Below are 12,943 nucleotides of genomic sequence, written 5' to 3' on the forward strand. Positions count from 1 at the left end.
AACGAGCATTATTTATCGAATGCGGACATTTACTATGAACAGACACACAGAGAGTTACTGAAAAAATAATTTTGCTCAATTCTTTATACACAGAGTTTGTCGTCCGCACGCTATATGTAAATACAGCATGCAAGTTCCAACCTCCATCCTGCAAGTTAAAATAATCCGATCGATGGTACCACCCAAAAAGATAATTTAAAAAAAAAAACAAACTAATTTATAAAAGAAAACAAGGTAAAATCTTGAAGATTGAAAATTAAAAGAAGAGAAATCGATCTTGCAATAACTAATTTGAAAAGAAATATGGCACATCACTACAAAATTTGGAAATATATCCAATGTATTCCCACTATGAATCATTCATCAAATAACTTGACGACCACCACATCTTACATTGCCACATATCTCAGTTTCATTGAAGCAACAAAATCTCAACAAAAAGATGAAAGCATCAGCCTGATTTCAGAAACTCAATAATCAAATGAGCTTCTTTTCCTCTTCCGTTGTAGAATGTTCCAATAATGACCACTGCTTTACATTAGTGTAAAATGCAAATAACGCGAATTGATAGAAGCATATGAGCATAATAATTGCTTCAAAGAGGTAAGGAAACTTCTCGGGGGGATGCATGGTTAAGTAAACAATATGAAGAATAAAAGAGGATAAGTAAATAAAGCCATTCATAAAGGTCTTAAATGAGTCGAAATAGTCAAATTTCGTGTTATTGGGTCTTGCATTACGGGGTCTTCCACCATGGCCACAGGGTGCATGATAAAGAAGCATAAAGAGAGCATGAAGAGCGAAATATGGTAGGACCAATTTGTCACGACAGAGGAGAGGAAACATAGAGAACAAGCCATAGAACATTAACCATTTGAAAGGCCGTCGCTCTTCCAGAGCCAACAGGCTAGCAGGCAGAAGTGGCAGCAGAATGGACTTCTCATGCACTGCAGATTTGAGATGCCAGTGGTAATTTAAACAACTGCTACATGAAATAAAGTCAAAAGCAAAGAAAAGAACATTTTACTTACCTTGGAATGAAAAAAGGTAGAATGCAAAAGAACTATTCAGAAGCCCATATAGGAAACCTCTGCTGCTGGGAGCCATTACTTGCTGGACCATTGAGGGTAGACAAGTTAAAACAGTAGCAGTAAGGCTTATAAACTTCAAAGAGTGTACAGAAAATAATCTCTTCCACTTTATGATAACTGAAGAGGTGCACCAGAAGTTTGCCACATAATCCTCGTATATCCCTCTCTCAAAAGGAGCAAGACGGGAAAGAACCTGCAGAAATCACCAATGACTGACCTTAGAGTACAGAACGTTAAGAATAACATCTATTCCACACTAAACAAGATCTTGTAAGCCACATATAAAGTTTCTCACTTTTTCCATTTTTAAAATTATCAAATAGACAAATAGTGGATACTTCTGTCAATAGACACGTGTTTCATTCAAAACTTAAGGGAATATCTATTATACTGAAAATACGAAGGTTTTAGCATTAAAATATTTCTACCACCCAACGGGATAGTTAACATGATTTATATGTTTTTTTCTTGCCACAGAACCTCAATAGATCAGAAGTGTCATAACCTGTGGTATCTTTATAGCATGATTCCCGAATGGAAACCAAATCTCATTCTTTGTTTTAATCCTACAATTCCCAAAACATAATGCCAGTTTTGACTCTATGGTCATTGTGCACATATTTAATCCAGAAAAAACAGAATTATGTTATTAACCCGCACAAGCCTAGTAGAGCACAGCAAATTCCCTTATACACAAGAAAAGTTATTGATGTTGTTTACCCCTAAAAGAGCATCTGTTGAATGAAGATACGGCCACCAAACAACGGTAAATGTTCCCAAGACAGTCAAGCCCAATTTTGCCACCCCATGAATCGGATTCTTTCGTCTTAGGCATTTACCCAAGAGGTGGCTGAAGAAAGCAGGTGCATAGTATACACTCATCTGTACCACAACATTTACAATTATAATGATCAAAATTAAAAAAAAAAAAATTGAAAAACAAAAAGAAAAGAAAAATTTTCAATTTTGAGAATTATTCTGAAAAAATAAATAAAATGACTCATTAAAATCAATTAGCTAGAGAAATGAAATATAATCAGAGATCGCCAGCTGATATATATGTATTATGTAAATAACTAGCAACGTGCTTGGTCTTTCTCAACAATCCAACTCAACAAGCCCATAACCCATCCCAACTCCAGTTAAAATTCCTTTAATGCAAGTATACAGCCAAGAAATTAGAAATGTTCAATAATAGCTCTACAATCAAAATTACCGAAAACATGCTAGCACCATCTGTCTTATCTTGAAATAAATTAGCCCAAGCAGAAATCTGTCCAATATGCTCAAAAGTCACAAGATTTCATCCATGAGTCTATGATATGATAAAATATTACATCTCTAGAGATCCCCGCACCTTTGATTTAGTTGATCACATGAATCAGTTATTTACTCAGATTATAGACAGATAATAAAACCTCTTAATGGAATCAAATAAACAGTCCAGGGTTTGACTTACATGGTTTGGAAAGATAAATTTAAAAAGATATAATTGAAAGAAGTTGCACAATAAAGAAATCACCTGCTTATGACTGAGAGCGAGAGTGAATAAGCAACTAGCTAGAAGCTCCCTCTGTGATAGGATGGCAGCAATAGCAGCCACAGTAAGACCTAAGCTGATGCAGTTGTACTGACAACAAAGAACCATATATCAATGAGCAAAAGTGAATTTCTACAATTCAGCATTAAAAGGTATAGAGAATGAGTAAACAAGCAAGTGAAACATCTTTGAACCTGAAAATGGCCATGGTCAATTAATATAAGACATGGATTGAGTAGAAGCATTGCAATGTGCCAAGCACAGTCATTTTTACGGCTGCTGTGGCAGCTACTATGGTACACAAAAGCAAAATAAAAAATCGCAGGAAAAAATATCAGAGTGTCCGAGGACAATACTGTCCACCTCATCAGTAGTTTCCTGCAAGGAAAAACATAGGTTATATATATATATATATATCAAAAAATTGAAAAAAATATTAATAACTTAAGTTCATTATAGGAAAAAAGTATAACAATACCAACCCAACATATGTTTCATAACCACGAGAAGTGAAAAGAGAAACCGAGTCTGGATCAAAAAATCTAAGAAAGAGGCCGTGAAAATAACTCTGGTAAGCAGTAAGGGGAGGGTAGTCAAGACCCCAATAGCTAAGATCATTACCGGTGCTATTACGATACCATTCCAAAACAGGAAGATTGAGAGTGATCTCCATCCAATGCCTTTGCGCCTCGTAGTCCCCAAACTTTGGAGGACTGCCAGCTCCAGAATAAGGATGGAGCGAGACGGCAACTCGGACTAATAATGCAAACACAGAAATACACAAAAATGTAGCTCCGATACCTTTGTGAGTCAACCACCACCATGTATCATCTTCAATTTCAACTGCCTCAACATCTACTTTCTCATTAAGCTCCTTCTTTTCTTTCTTCTTTCCCATATCTCCCTCTCAAAAACACCATAAAAACTCAACTTTTCGCAGCATCCTAAATGAAAAAAAGAATAATTACAGGTCAAACTCAATGATCAATCTTTAATGCAACAGAAACCAAATAATATGATATTCAATTTTAAACTTTAAAGTTTTCGGTTTTTATATTGCTAAAACTGAAAAATCAAAAATTTGAGTAAGTTAACGTGCTTTAACGATCAATTAACGGATAATGGCACAAGCAAAGCACGGATCACAGGTTTGGTTACTGCAAAAAATGAGTGAGAAAAGGAAATTAAAGATTTTGAGTTCAAGAATATTTGTTTTTCTATTTTCTCGGGAACCAAACAAAATAGAAGAAGATCAAAGCTTTCAAAGTAAAGTATCAACATACCAGAGTATGATTTGTTCCGCTTTCTAATGCTTATGTCGTTGGCTTCGACGGATAGAAAGCAACAACTCAGACACGGAGGGGAGGTTGAAGAGGTAACGAAGCAAGTGAGAACCGTAATGGCTTGCCTATGAGCTTGGGTCCCTTTCCAATGCGTCGGGTCTAGCCCAGCCCATTTTTAGATTTGGCTGGGTCTGTCTGTTTACGTCAAGCCCAACGATTGACTCAAAATGTAGTTTCACACTTCAAGTCAAATTCGTTTTTCTAATTTCAAGTGAAACCTTACAATTTCAGTCGATTTTTGATCTCAAACGGCACAAATTAGAACGTTCTTAATGACAAACACCCTGGACGATAAAGCTTTTGACACGTGCCACACGTGTATGGATAATCCCAAAAATTTGCCACCATACTGTATTTGGTATTTGCTTTGTTGGACGCAGAAATCGAGCTTATTCTTCTACATCTTTTATGGAAGTCTTTGTTTTTGTAGTAACGATAGATACCCTAACATTTAAATTTTACATAGTTAAGTTAAATAATTTTATTAACTATAAAATTTATCATTGATGAAGATAACATTAGAACTTAAGTTTAAACACAAATATTGCGGGCTAACATTATTGTCTTTTTCAGTCAGCACATGCTTTCACAAAAGTAGTCCTATCCTTCAACAAACCAACTTCTCAACTTCCACTAGCAACACGACAGCTCACCACCTGAATGTAATTGCTCCACGCGTCCATCTGTCATTGGATATTCAATTACTAAAGTATTATGCCCCGTTACGTGAATATAGCCCACTCTTTAGTTATAAAAGCCGTACAGAGGAGAGATTTCTCTTTCCTCGAGTGACTTTTGCTCGCCTTGCCGAAGAAGAAAAATATCTGATTTCGCTTTCTCAGTGAAAGTGATCGCCGGCGGTAACCAGAGAAGGGGTAATTTGCCGGAGAATCGGAGACTGTTCGAGGGAGTAAGTTTCGGAGAAGATGAAGGTTTTCGTTAAGACTTTGAAGGGAACTCACTTCGAGATCGAAGTGAAGCCCGAAGACAAGGTAGGAATCTTGCTGCCATTTATTAGCTTAATTGTCATAAAAATTCAAATTTTCGTGTCGTTTCTATCTGGATAATAGGATACTAGATTGTTATTGGAACAATTAGGGTTTTAATTTGGTTGTGGGCGTGGTCTTCTTTTGGTTCTAGTGATGTTTCTGAGTGAATTGATTATTTTGTTGGTGTTATGAGAGCAATTGGATTGATTGATTAGCATATGTATTTGGATTTCGTGTGAATTTGTGCTTTGAATGTGTAAATTTGGATAATGTTGGGTCTTTGTTTTGTTACAAAGTGTTATATGTATTGAGTTTGATTAGTGTGATACAGAATTTATACTGCTTGGCGTTTACAAAATAGATTATACTCTCAGAGTGTAATGATCATTTGAAACTGTCTATGAAAAGTTTGAATTGAAACATGTGCCAGCAGCTGCTTGCTGTTTATGCACACTAATAAATACGGTGAATGTGAAGCGTGGCGTAGATGTGATGGTATTAAGCCAGTATGAAGCAGATGGACAACCGTAGATGTATTTGATTTGTTCAAAATGTTCTATAATGTTTGTCGGCGAGAATTTTTAAAAAGTAATTCATTAAATTTTGTTTTGGTTACTTATGTCCGCTGGACATAAGTGTGTTTATTGCTACTCTTATTTCCGGCTTTGACATCTGTTTGGAAATGGTTTGTAAATCGGAAGTCCTATCATTTTGATCGTTCAATTTCTGTGCATTTAATGTTTGTTAAACTGACATTTTCCTCCTCAGGTTTCTGATGTAAAGAAGAATATAGAGACTGTACAGGGTTCTGATGTTTACCCTGCTTCACAGCAAATGCTTATTCATCAGGGGAAAGTTCTTAAGGATGTCACAACCCTGGAAGAAAACAAAGTTGCTGAAAACAGTTTTGTTGTTGTCATGCTGACCAAGGTAAGTTTGGCTGCACCCTTTGTTCATTTTCTTTCTATTGATTTTAGAGATAAATGGAAAGAAAGGTGCAATAATGTCATATATAATGTACGTTCATGCATATCCTTTTCAAACTACCAAAAAAAAAAAAAAAAAAACAAAGGCTCTCTCTCTCTCTCTCTCATCTTTTTTTCTACTTATTGAAGAGGGAATAACTGTGCATTCAGTATAAGGAAGATAAAAGGAGAGGGGAAAAAATAAGTGATCATTCATTTCAAGTGAGAAAACACTTGGGTGAGTGAAAACGCCCTCTAATTTTTCCCTGCAGTTGCTCCTCAACCAGGTTGCGCATCAGCCTATTTATGAATATAGCTTCTGCATAGGACCATTTGTATCCAAGGAACTAAGTCAAATATTCTCTAATGCACTGCTAATTTCAAGTGAGAAAAGTCCAGGCATTTTAATTGCCATCTTAGTTTCATACATAGTTGTTTCTCACCTCGACATTTGTCTTAACATCATCCTAATCATGGAAATGAATATCTTGTGAGTGAAGCTATGTTGTCTAAGATATTGCAGGTAAAGATATATGGGACAAGTCTAGATACCTGTTGATATCTAACAATTCACCCTAAAAAAACCTTAGGTTCAGATGGCTTCACCTTTCATTTCTTCAATTTTCTCCGTTCTGAGATGCAGGCTCTTTTTTAACCCATAGCAATATTTTCTATGTCTGGACTGATAAACTGTAGTTTTAGGTTTGTGGCTGCCTATTTTTAAAATAAATTTCAAGAAAGGTAATCATTTGCTCTCTCTCTTATTATCAATACCATTTCTTAAATTTATTTTCCAATTGCACTCTCTTTCAAATGTTTCTAAGGTGATTATCACAACAATTTATCATCTTGTGGAAGTCAATAATTTATCTTAGAAGTCATGAGAATGTAAAAATGTTTCAGGTTTTATATCTTGTGTAGTATTTTTGTATAAGATTTTTCCTATCTAGACTTTGTAAATGAATTCCTATCTTCTATTTGTTTTGTTATTACTAATGTATTACAGCTAGATTTGAGTTTTTTTTGTAGGCTCTTTTTGGGTCAAATCACATTGTTTAGACATAAGCCTGACTATTTTTTGGAATATCTGATTTTTCTTGTTGAAACAATTGTAGAGTAAGGTTTCATCAAGTGGGGCCTCAACTGCTTCAGCTGCACCAGCAAATCAGGTAAGTGCAAAGTGCAATAAATGTAATTTAAATTCCTAGCTGCTGCTAGCACTAGTACTGTACTTCTGCAGTACATGTAGTTTATCTCCAAAATTATTTGATGTTCAAAAGCATGTTACAGTAACTATTTTTCTCTAATTTTTATTTATTTGAAGCAATTATTGCATTCATGTTCTGCTTGATTGCTTACTTTTTTGGATATTGTTGAATTCATTAGGTTGTAGCTACCAATAAATGAGAGGTATATTTTCCGCCTTATGCATTTATGTGTTGGTAGGTGAGATAATTCTTGGTATTTGAACCAAAACACAAATTTGCTAGAAGTTGGACATTAAAATAAACGGTGCCAGACGTGTAAATTGAAGAATTGAAAATATGACGATAAGATATTTAGTGATCCTCACTATTTCTTCTGTATGAACATTCATGGATTGATTTCTTAAATTATGTCCAAAGGAAAAGAGTAGAAAGAGGAGAGATCCATATCCCCATTATTATTCTTTTAGGTCTGGTTTTACTCACATAAATTTTTGGAATTCTTTTTCTGCTAAGTTCCAATGGAGCTCCTTTCCACTGTATTCAATAATTCCTTGTATCCTTTACATAATCTGTGACATTTTATGTAAATAAATAGGATTGCTTTTGGCGTTTGAAAGTTCATATAGTTGAGCTACATTTCTTTGTAGGCCCAAACTACAAGTTCTGCGCCTCCTACCTCGACACAACCAACGACTACATCTCAGACTCCTGCACCAACTGTGGCACCGTGAGTTTGAATTCTCGCTCTTTCTTTTCATTCCAATTTCTTGTAGTAGTTTTGAAATACTAGCTTGAATTTTTTCTTACTTCGAAGCTGCATTGCTCTTTATATCGTATTGGTTATTTTTTTTCTTCATCTACCTTATCTCTCTCCCCACTTCTTTCCAAAATATGTTCAGGCCACAATCTGTCCCTGAATCTGCTCCTCCTCCTGCTGCTCCTGCTCCTGCTCCTGCTCCTGCTCCAGCTCCAGCTCCAGCTCCAGTCTCGTGAGTATCTTTTTCTAGTTTCTATGAAGCAGTAAGGGCCAGAGTGTTAAATGGTTGTCGTATTGCAATAGATAAGACCATAGGTAGAGTTTCTTTTTTTTTTTTTTTTTTTGGGATTAATGTGGAATTGACTATTTTATCCTTTGGTTTGAAGCAGTTCAGTATCAGATGTGTACGGCCAAGCTGCATCAAATCTTGTTGCAGGAAGTAATTTAGAAGCTACTGTCCAACAGATTCTTGATATGGGTGGAGGGAGTTGGGACCGAGAAACTGTTATTCGTGCTTTACGTGCTGCATATAACAACCCTGAAAGAGCTGTTGAATATCTGTATTCTGTGAGTCAGTTTTTACCCAGTTTTGGCTACTTTATTTGTCCATTATTTACTGTAGTGAGCTTTTCTGCAGTGTATAGTATGAAGCTTGAACTTTTTCTCAACATTAATTGTTTTTATTTTTTAAAATTAATTCTTGTTTATAACATATTAAGTTTGTAGATTACTCTGTCACTAATCAATAAACATGTAGATTACTTCGTCACTTAACAATAAACAAGTGCATAAACATATAAACTTTACTACTTTCAATTCTTCCTACTAGTTGGTTCAACTGGTAGATCTCTTGGGGTCATTCAAAAGGTTTGGGGTCTGAGGCTGCTCGCATCAGGAGGAACCCCAAAAAAAAAAAATGTTTATTATAATTTGATGTTGATGCAAGGGTGAGACCTTAATTTGCTGTACATTTTTCTGTTTTGTAAATTTGTCAGGGAATACCTGAGCAGACTGCAGTTCCACCTGTTGCTCGCGCTTCTGCTGGTGGGCAGGCAGGGAACCCGCCTGCCCAAACTCAAGCTCAACAACCTGCAGCACCTGCACCTACCAGTGGTCCAAATGCAAACCCGCTGGATCTTTTTCCACAGGTACACATTATATATCTGGATTTCTGATCACAAGTTTGAACCTTGTCATGAATTTGAGTGATGATTTTGTAATTTATTCCCCTGGAAGCAGGGCCTTCCAAATATGGGTTCAAATGCCGGTGCAGGTACCTTGGATTTCCTGCGCAACAGTCAACAGGTATCAATGATGTTTTACCTGTTTGCCAGTTTATTGTTTATTTGTGATGTTTTCTGGGATTCATATTTCCGCTTTTTATTTCAGTTCCAAGCATTGCGCACTATGGTGCAAGCAAATCCCCAAATTTTGCAGGTGCCCATTATGTTCTGTTTACATTTTAACTTTTATAGAAACATAGTATCTCTTGTTCATTTACTGCCTTTTTCCGGAGGAGTCATGATATCTTTCTGTGCAGCCTATGCTTCAGGAACTTGGGAAGCAAAATCCACACCTGATGCGACTCATTCAAGAGCATCAGACTGACTTCTTGCGTTTGATAAATGAGCCCGTTGAAGGAGGAGAGGGGTGAGATGACTCTAATGTTCTATTGCTTTCAATTTGTTTGACTGATTGATAACTATAACTGATTCTGTTTTGACTACTATCAGGAATGTACTGGGTCAGTTGGCCTCAGCAATGCCACAGGCTGTGACTGTAACCCCTGAGGAGAGAGAAGCTATCGAGCGTGTACGTGTATTGCCCCTTTTGACTGATTAAAATGCGCTTGTTGGGAGCACTTGAATTTATGGTTTATACTTTTTGATATTTGTATCGAAGATGAGTTTAAGAGGGGTTTGCGCTTTTCTGTCTTTTCATGAATTAGACTCAGAAATGCAAAACTTTCTGGATCTGAAGCCTACAGTTGACTTAACCTGAAATGTTTTTTTTTTTTTTTTTGCAGCTTGAAGCAATGGGCTTTGATCGTGCCCTAGTGTTGGAAGTGTTCTTTGCTTGCAACAAGAATGAGGAGTTGGCAGCCAACTATCTCTTAGATCACATGCATGAGTTTGAGGATTGATTGAAGTCACCCTTTTCTTGTTCTCCCCCTTTTTTTTTTTTTTTTCTTTTCCATGTTGGGTGCATATACTCTTGTGGTTAAACAGTGTCTTATACCAACTATATGCTCTGTGGAGTCTGGAGAACACTTGTCAAGATGTTCATGTCGCTAGTTTATCCTTGGACGCTAACATTTTCTCTATTTATTTCTCTTAAGATGTTTGGTTATAAATTATCATACGCCAGTCTTCATTGGGATATATCTTTTCATTTCTTGCCGTCCTTTCTTTAGTTTATCATTTGTAATCGATGTTCGGCTAGTCCCATAAATGTTCTTTATAAAAATGTCGCCTCGTTTGCTGTTTTTCTTTCTATTTATAACTCCACCGCAGTGTACAAACGACGAACTAGAAAGCTTGAAAAGCAAGTAGTCAAATGTAGAAATGACTCAATTTAAGAGAGCAGTGGCAACTTTGGATCTCATTGTCTAAGCACTGCTGCATGGCTGGCAGAAGGCAAAATTTTCGGAAATCAGATTGGTAAATGGTCTTTGCAAACCTTCAGAGTATGAACTTCCGCCAAAGTGAAAACCACCAGGTGAATTTTTTATTTTAATAAAGCGAATGCTCAACATCTCCATCTCCATCTCCATCTCCAGACAGAGAAATAAGTAATGCGAATTTCCTGTGTTGAAGTCTTCTTACAGGTGAAAGCAAAGATATGAGAAATTGCAAGAAACTCTTATTACTGTCATTTATCTGGCCAACTTGGTTTGTCATAATAACTTACGATTCTCGTCGCTTTTTATTGGCATTGATAAATGTTTGAATAATTAACTGAACTAAAATTGAACATAAAACGAGCAAAATATTAATAACTGACAATTCTATTAACACGAAATATTGTTAGTGGATGACCAAACAATGCTAGAAGTTATCTTATAGGCCCAAAAAAAAGAATAAAAAAAACTGCAAAAGAAACCTACACGGAAACAAAAGAATCAAAATTATCCCCGGAACATTCCATTAAATCTTGATTAGATCCCTCCCCTGTCAACTCGTCATTAATGCACTCAACTTTAGTAACTTGAAGCACAACCACCATCTCAATCACTTGATGCCGAATGTTACTTTTTGCAAGTAACAATGGAGCTGCAAAATCCGAAATCTGAGCTTTTAAGTAGTCGCATTCGCAAGACTGAAGATGCACACCATAATCCCTTTCAAGAATGTGTGAAATGTAGTTGTCTTCATTTAATCTATCAAGAGGAATGCATAACAAGAAACGGAATTCAGGGGTAATGTTTTCAATAAAGTCTTCATCATCATCTGACTGAAGCTTGAGCTTCCACTGATGTGTATATCGGAGCTGGATGATAAGACAAGGATTATTGGAAGATGGGTTTGTTGGTGGATTTTCAGGAGTGATTTCGTATAGGACCGACTCAAAATCATACGTGATTGCATTTGGCGCCACTGCCATTGATGTGCAAGCTGTAACGTAGAGATAGAAATAGAAGATTGATTAACAGTGTCATAGTACTAGTAATTTATAGAGAATAGCTTCCTGTTCCTGAAAGGAAAGAATGGTTTCCTATTCCTGCGAGGGAATATTGGTTTATCTTTTTCTTCATGGGATTTGGAAACATTTATTAGTTTCCTAATCTGTAATTACTTATTCATAAACGTAGTGTTGTTGGTACACGTGTTAACAGATATTAAATGCTCATTCTTTTCAATCACAGTTTTTACAAATTCCCAGTCGGACTGAAGCTGCGCCGAGAATGGAAAGAACCCGACTGAATTATAAATCAATGCAATAAGTCCTCAATCATTAAGGTCCTCAAAAAGCAGAGATAACGAAAAAGTGAAAGAAACCTGCATTATACTGTCATTTATGCAGCCAATGTGATTAGTCAACCAATGATATAAGTGGCGTAGCCAAAATTTGATCTAAATTCTAACAGCAGCAAAATTTTAAAATATTTCAGAAAAAAGAAATTAGATACTTCAATTCTAACATAGATTTTATTTTTATTTTTTACACATATATAGATATATATAGATACACACACACACAAAATAGAATATTTTTTACATGAGTATCCCATAAAGACGTTATGTTAGTTTAATTCAATGTTAATAATCGTAATAACAAAATAGAATTGACCATTAGAAACAATGAATTTCGTATAAAATAAAATAAAATATTGAAGTTAAGTTAAATTTTTGGTATTTTTTACTTTTTAAGGGTAAAATACTCAAATTAAATTTAGGTTAAACCAATTTTAATAGTCAAATATAATTAAAAAATTTAAGTTATGAAAAATAAATTAAGATAAATTTAATTAATTAATTTTTTAAATTTTTTTATTTGAAATTTTAAAAAATAATATTAATTAATTATTTTTTTAAAATGAATGGATTTACAAAATTTATGGGGCGGCGAAACAATTTTGGTCTGAATTGAAAAGATAAATTTAGTGAATTTATGGGCCGAGTGGGAAAGTGCCCCTGCTTGTCCGATAGTGACTGCCACTTAATGATACCACAACAGAGTCTAGCTAACTAGCAACATTGTTAAAGCAGTTAGATATTGGTTCCGTTTTGATACAGATCTAGGAAGCTGAACTTTCAATCTAGTTAGCTTGAGAAAAATTAAAAAAGTCAAATAATTAATTAAGATCAGACATAGACATAACAGAAAATTTTGCATACGTAAAGTTTCCGGAATTTCATAATCATATTTTTCAATTATGGTAAGTACAGAAGTGGTTGCTCGTCAATAGATCAAAAATTTAGACAATATATCATCCACATCAACATCAACATCATGGCACTAAAATAAAGGAAAATAATAAACGAACGAAATGAAGACAAAGGGACGACAGAAACGCAATTTTAAATTACCGTTTCACGCGTTGATTTTT

General features: G+C 35.3%; 2 protein-coding genes across 4 annotated transcripts; one reads left to right on the forward strand and one right to left on the reverse strand.

Moving 5' to 3' along the window:
- Positions 1–295: 295 nt before the first annotated feature.
- Positions 296–4,112, reverse strand: LOC18037927 (probable dolichyl pyrophosphate Man9GlcNAc2 alpha-1,3-glucosyltransferase). Of its 2 annotated transcripts, XM_006430722.2 has the most exons (7): positions 3,915–4,111; positions 3,114–3,575; positions 2,826–3,009; positions 2,614–2,721; positions 1,812–1,973; positions 1,032–1,284; positions 296–947 (listed from the first exon to the last, which is right to left on the reverse strand). In XM_006430722.2, exons 2-7 carry the CDS (start codon positions 3,527–3,529, stop codon positions 478–480), a joined length of 1,593 nt encoding a protein of 530 aa, XP_006430785.1. In that variant the 5' UTR covers positions 3,530–3,575; positions 3,915–4,111; the 3' UTR covers positions 296–477. The 2 variants fall into 2 exon arrangements, with proteins under 2 accessions (XP_006430785.1, XP_024038462.1); XM_024182694.1 differs by lacking the exon at positions 1,812–1,973 and having other exon boundaries at positions 3,915–4,112.
- Positions 4,113–4,748: 636 nt separating this feature from the next.
- Positions 4,749–10,378, forward strand: LOC18037928 (ubiquitin receptor RAD23c). Of its 2 annotated transcripts, none has more exons than XM_006430726.2 (12): positions 4,749–4,966; positions 5,732–5,893; positions 7,044–7,097; positions 7,784–7,863; positions 8,036–8,125; positions 8,280–8,460; positions 8,889–9,041; positions 9,133–9,198; positions 9,283–9,330; positions 9,434–9,543; positions 9,627–9,705; positions 9,920–10,378. In XM_006430726.2, the coding sequence occupies exons 1-12, from the start codon at positions 4,901–4,903 to the stop codon at positions 10,034–10,036; spliced, it is 1,206 nt and encodes a 401-aa protein (XP_006430789.1). In that variant the 5' UTR covers positions 4,749–4,900; the 3' UTR covers positions 10,037–10,378. The 2 variants fall into 2 exon arrangements, with proteins under 2 accessions (XP_006430789.1, XP_006430788.1); XM_006430725.2 differs by having other exon boundaries at positions 8,283–8,460.
- The last annotated feature ends 2,565 nt before the right edge of the window (positions 10,379–12,943 follow it).

Source organism: Citrus clementina, unplaced genomic scaffold (assembly GCF_000493195.1).
Source record: "Citrus clementina cultivar Clemenules unplaced genomic scaffold, Citrus_clementina_v1.0 scaffold_6, whole genome shotgun sequence".
Taxonomy (NCBI): domain Eukaryota; kingdom Viridiplantae; phylum Streptophyta; class Magnoliopsida; order Sapindales; family Rutaceae; genus Citrus; species Citrus x clementina.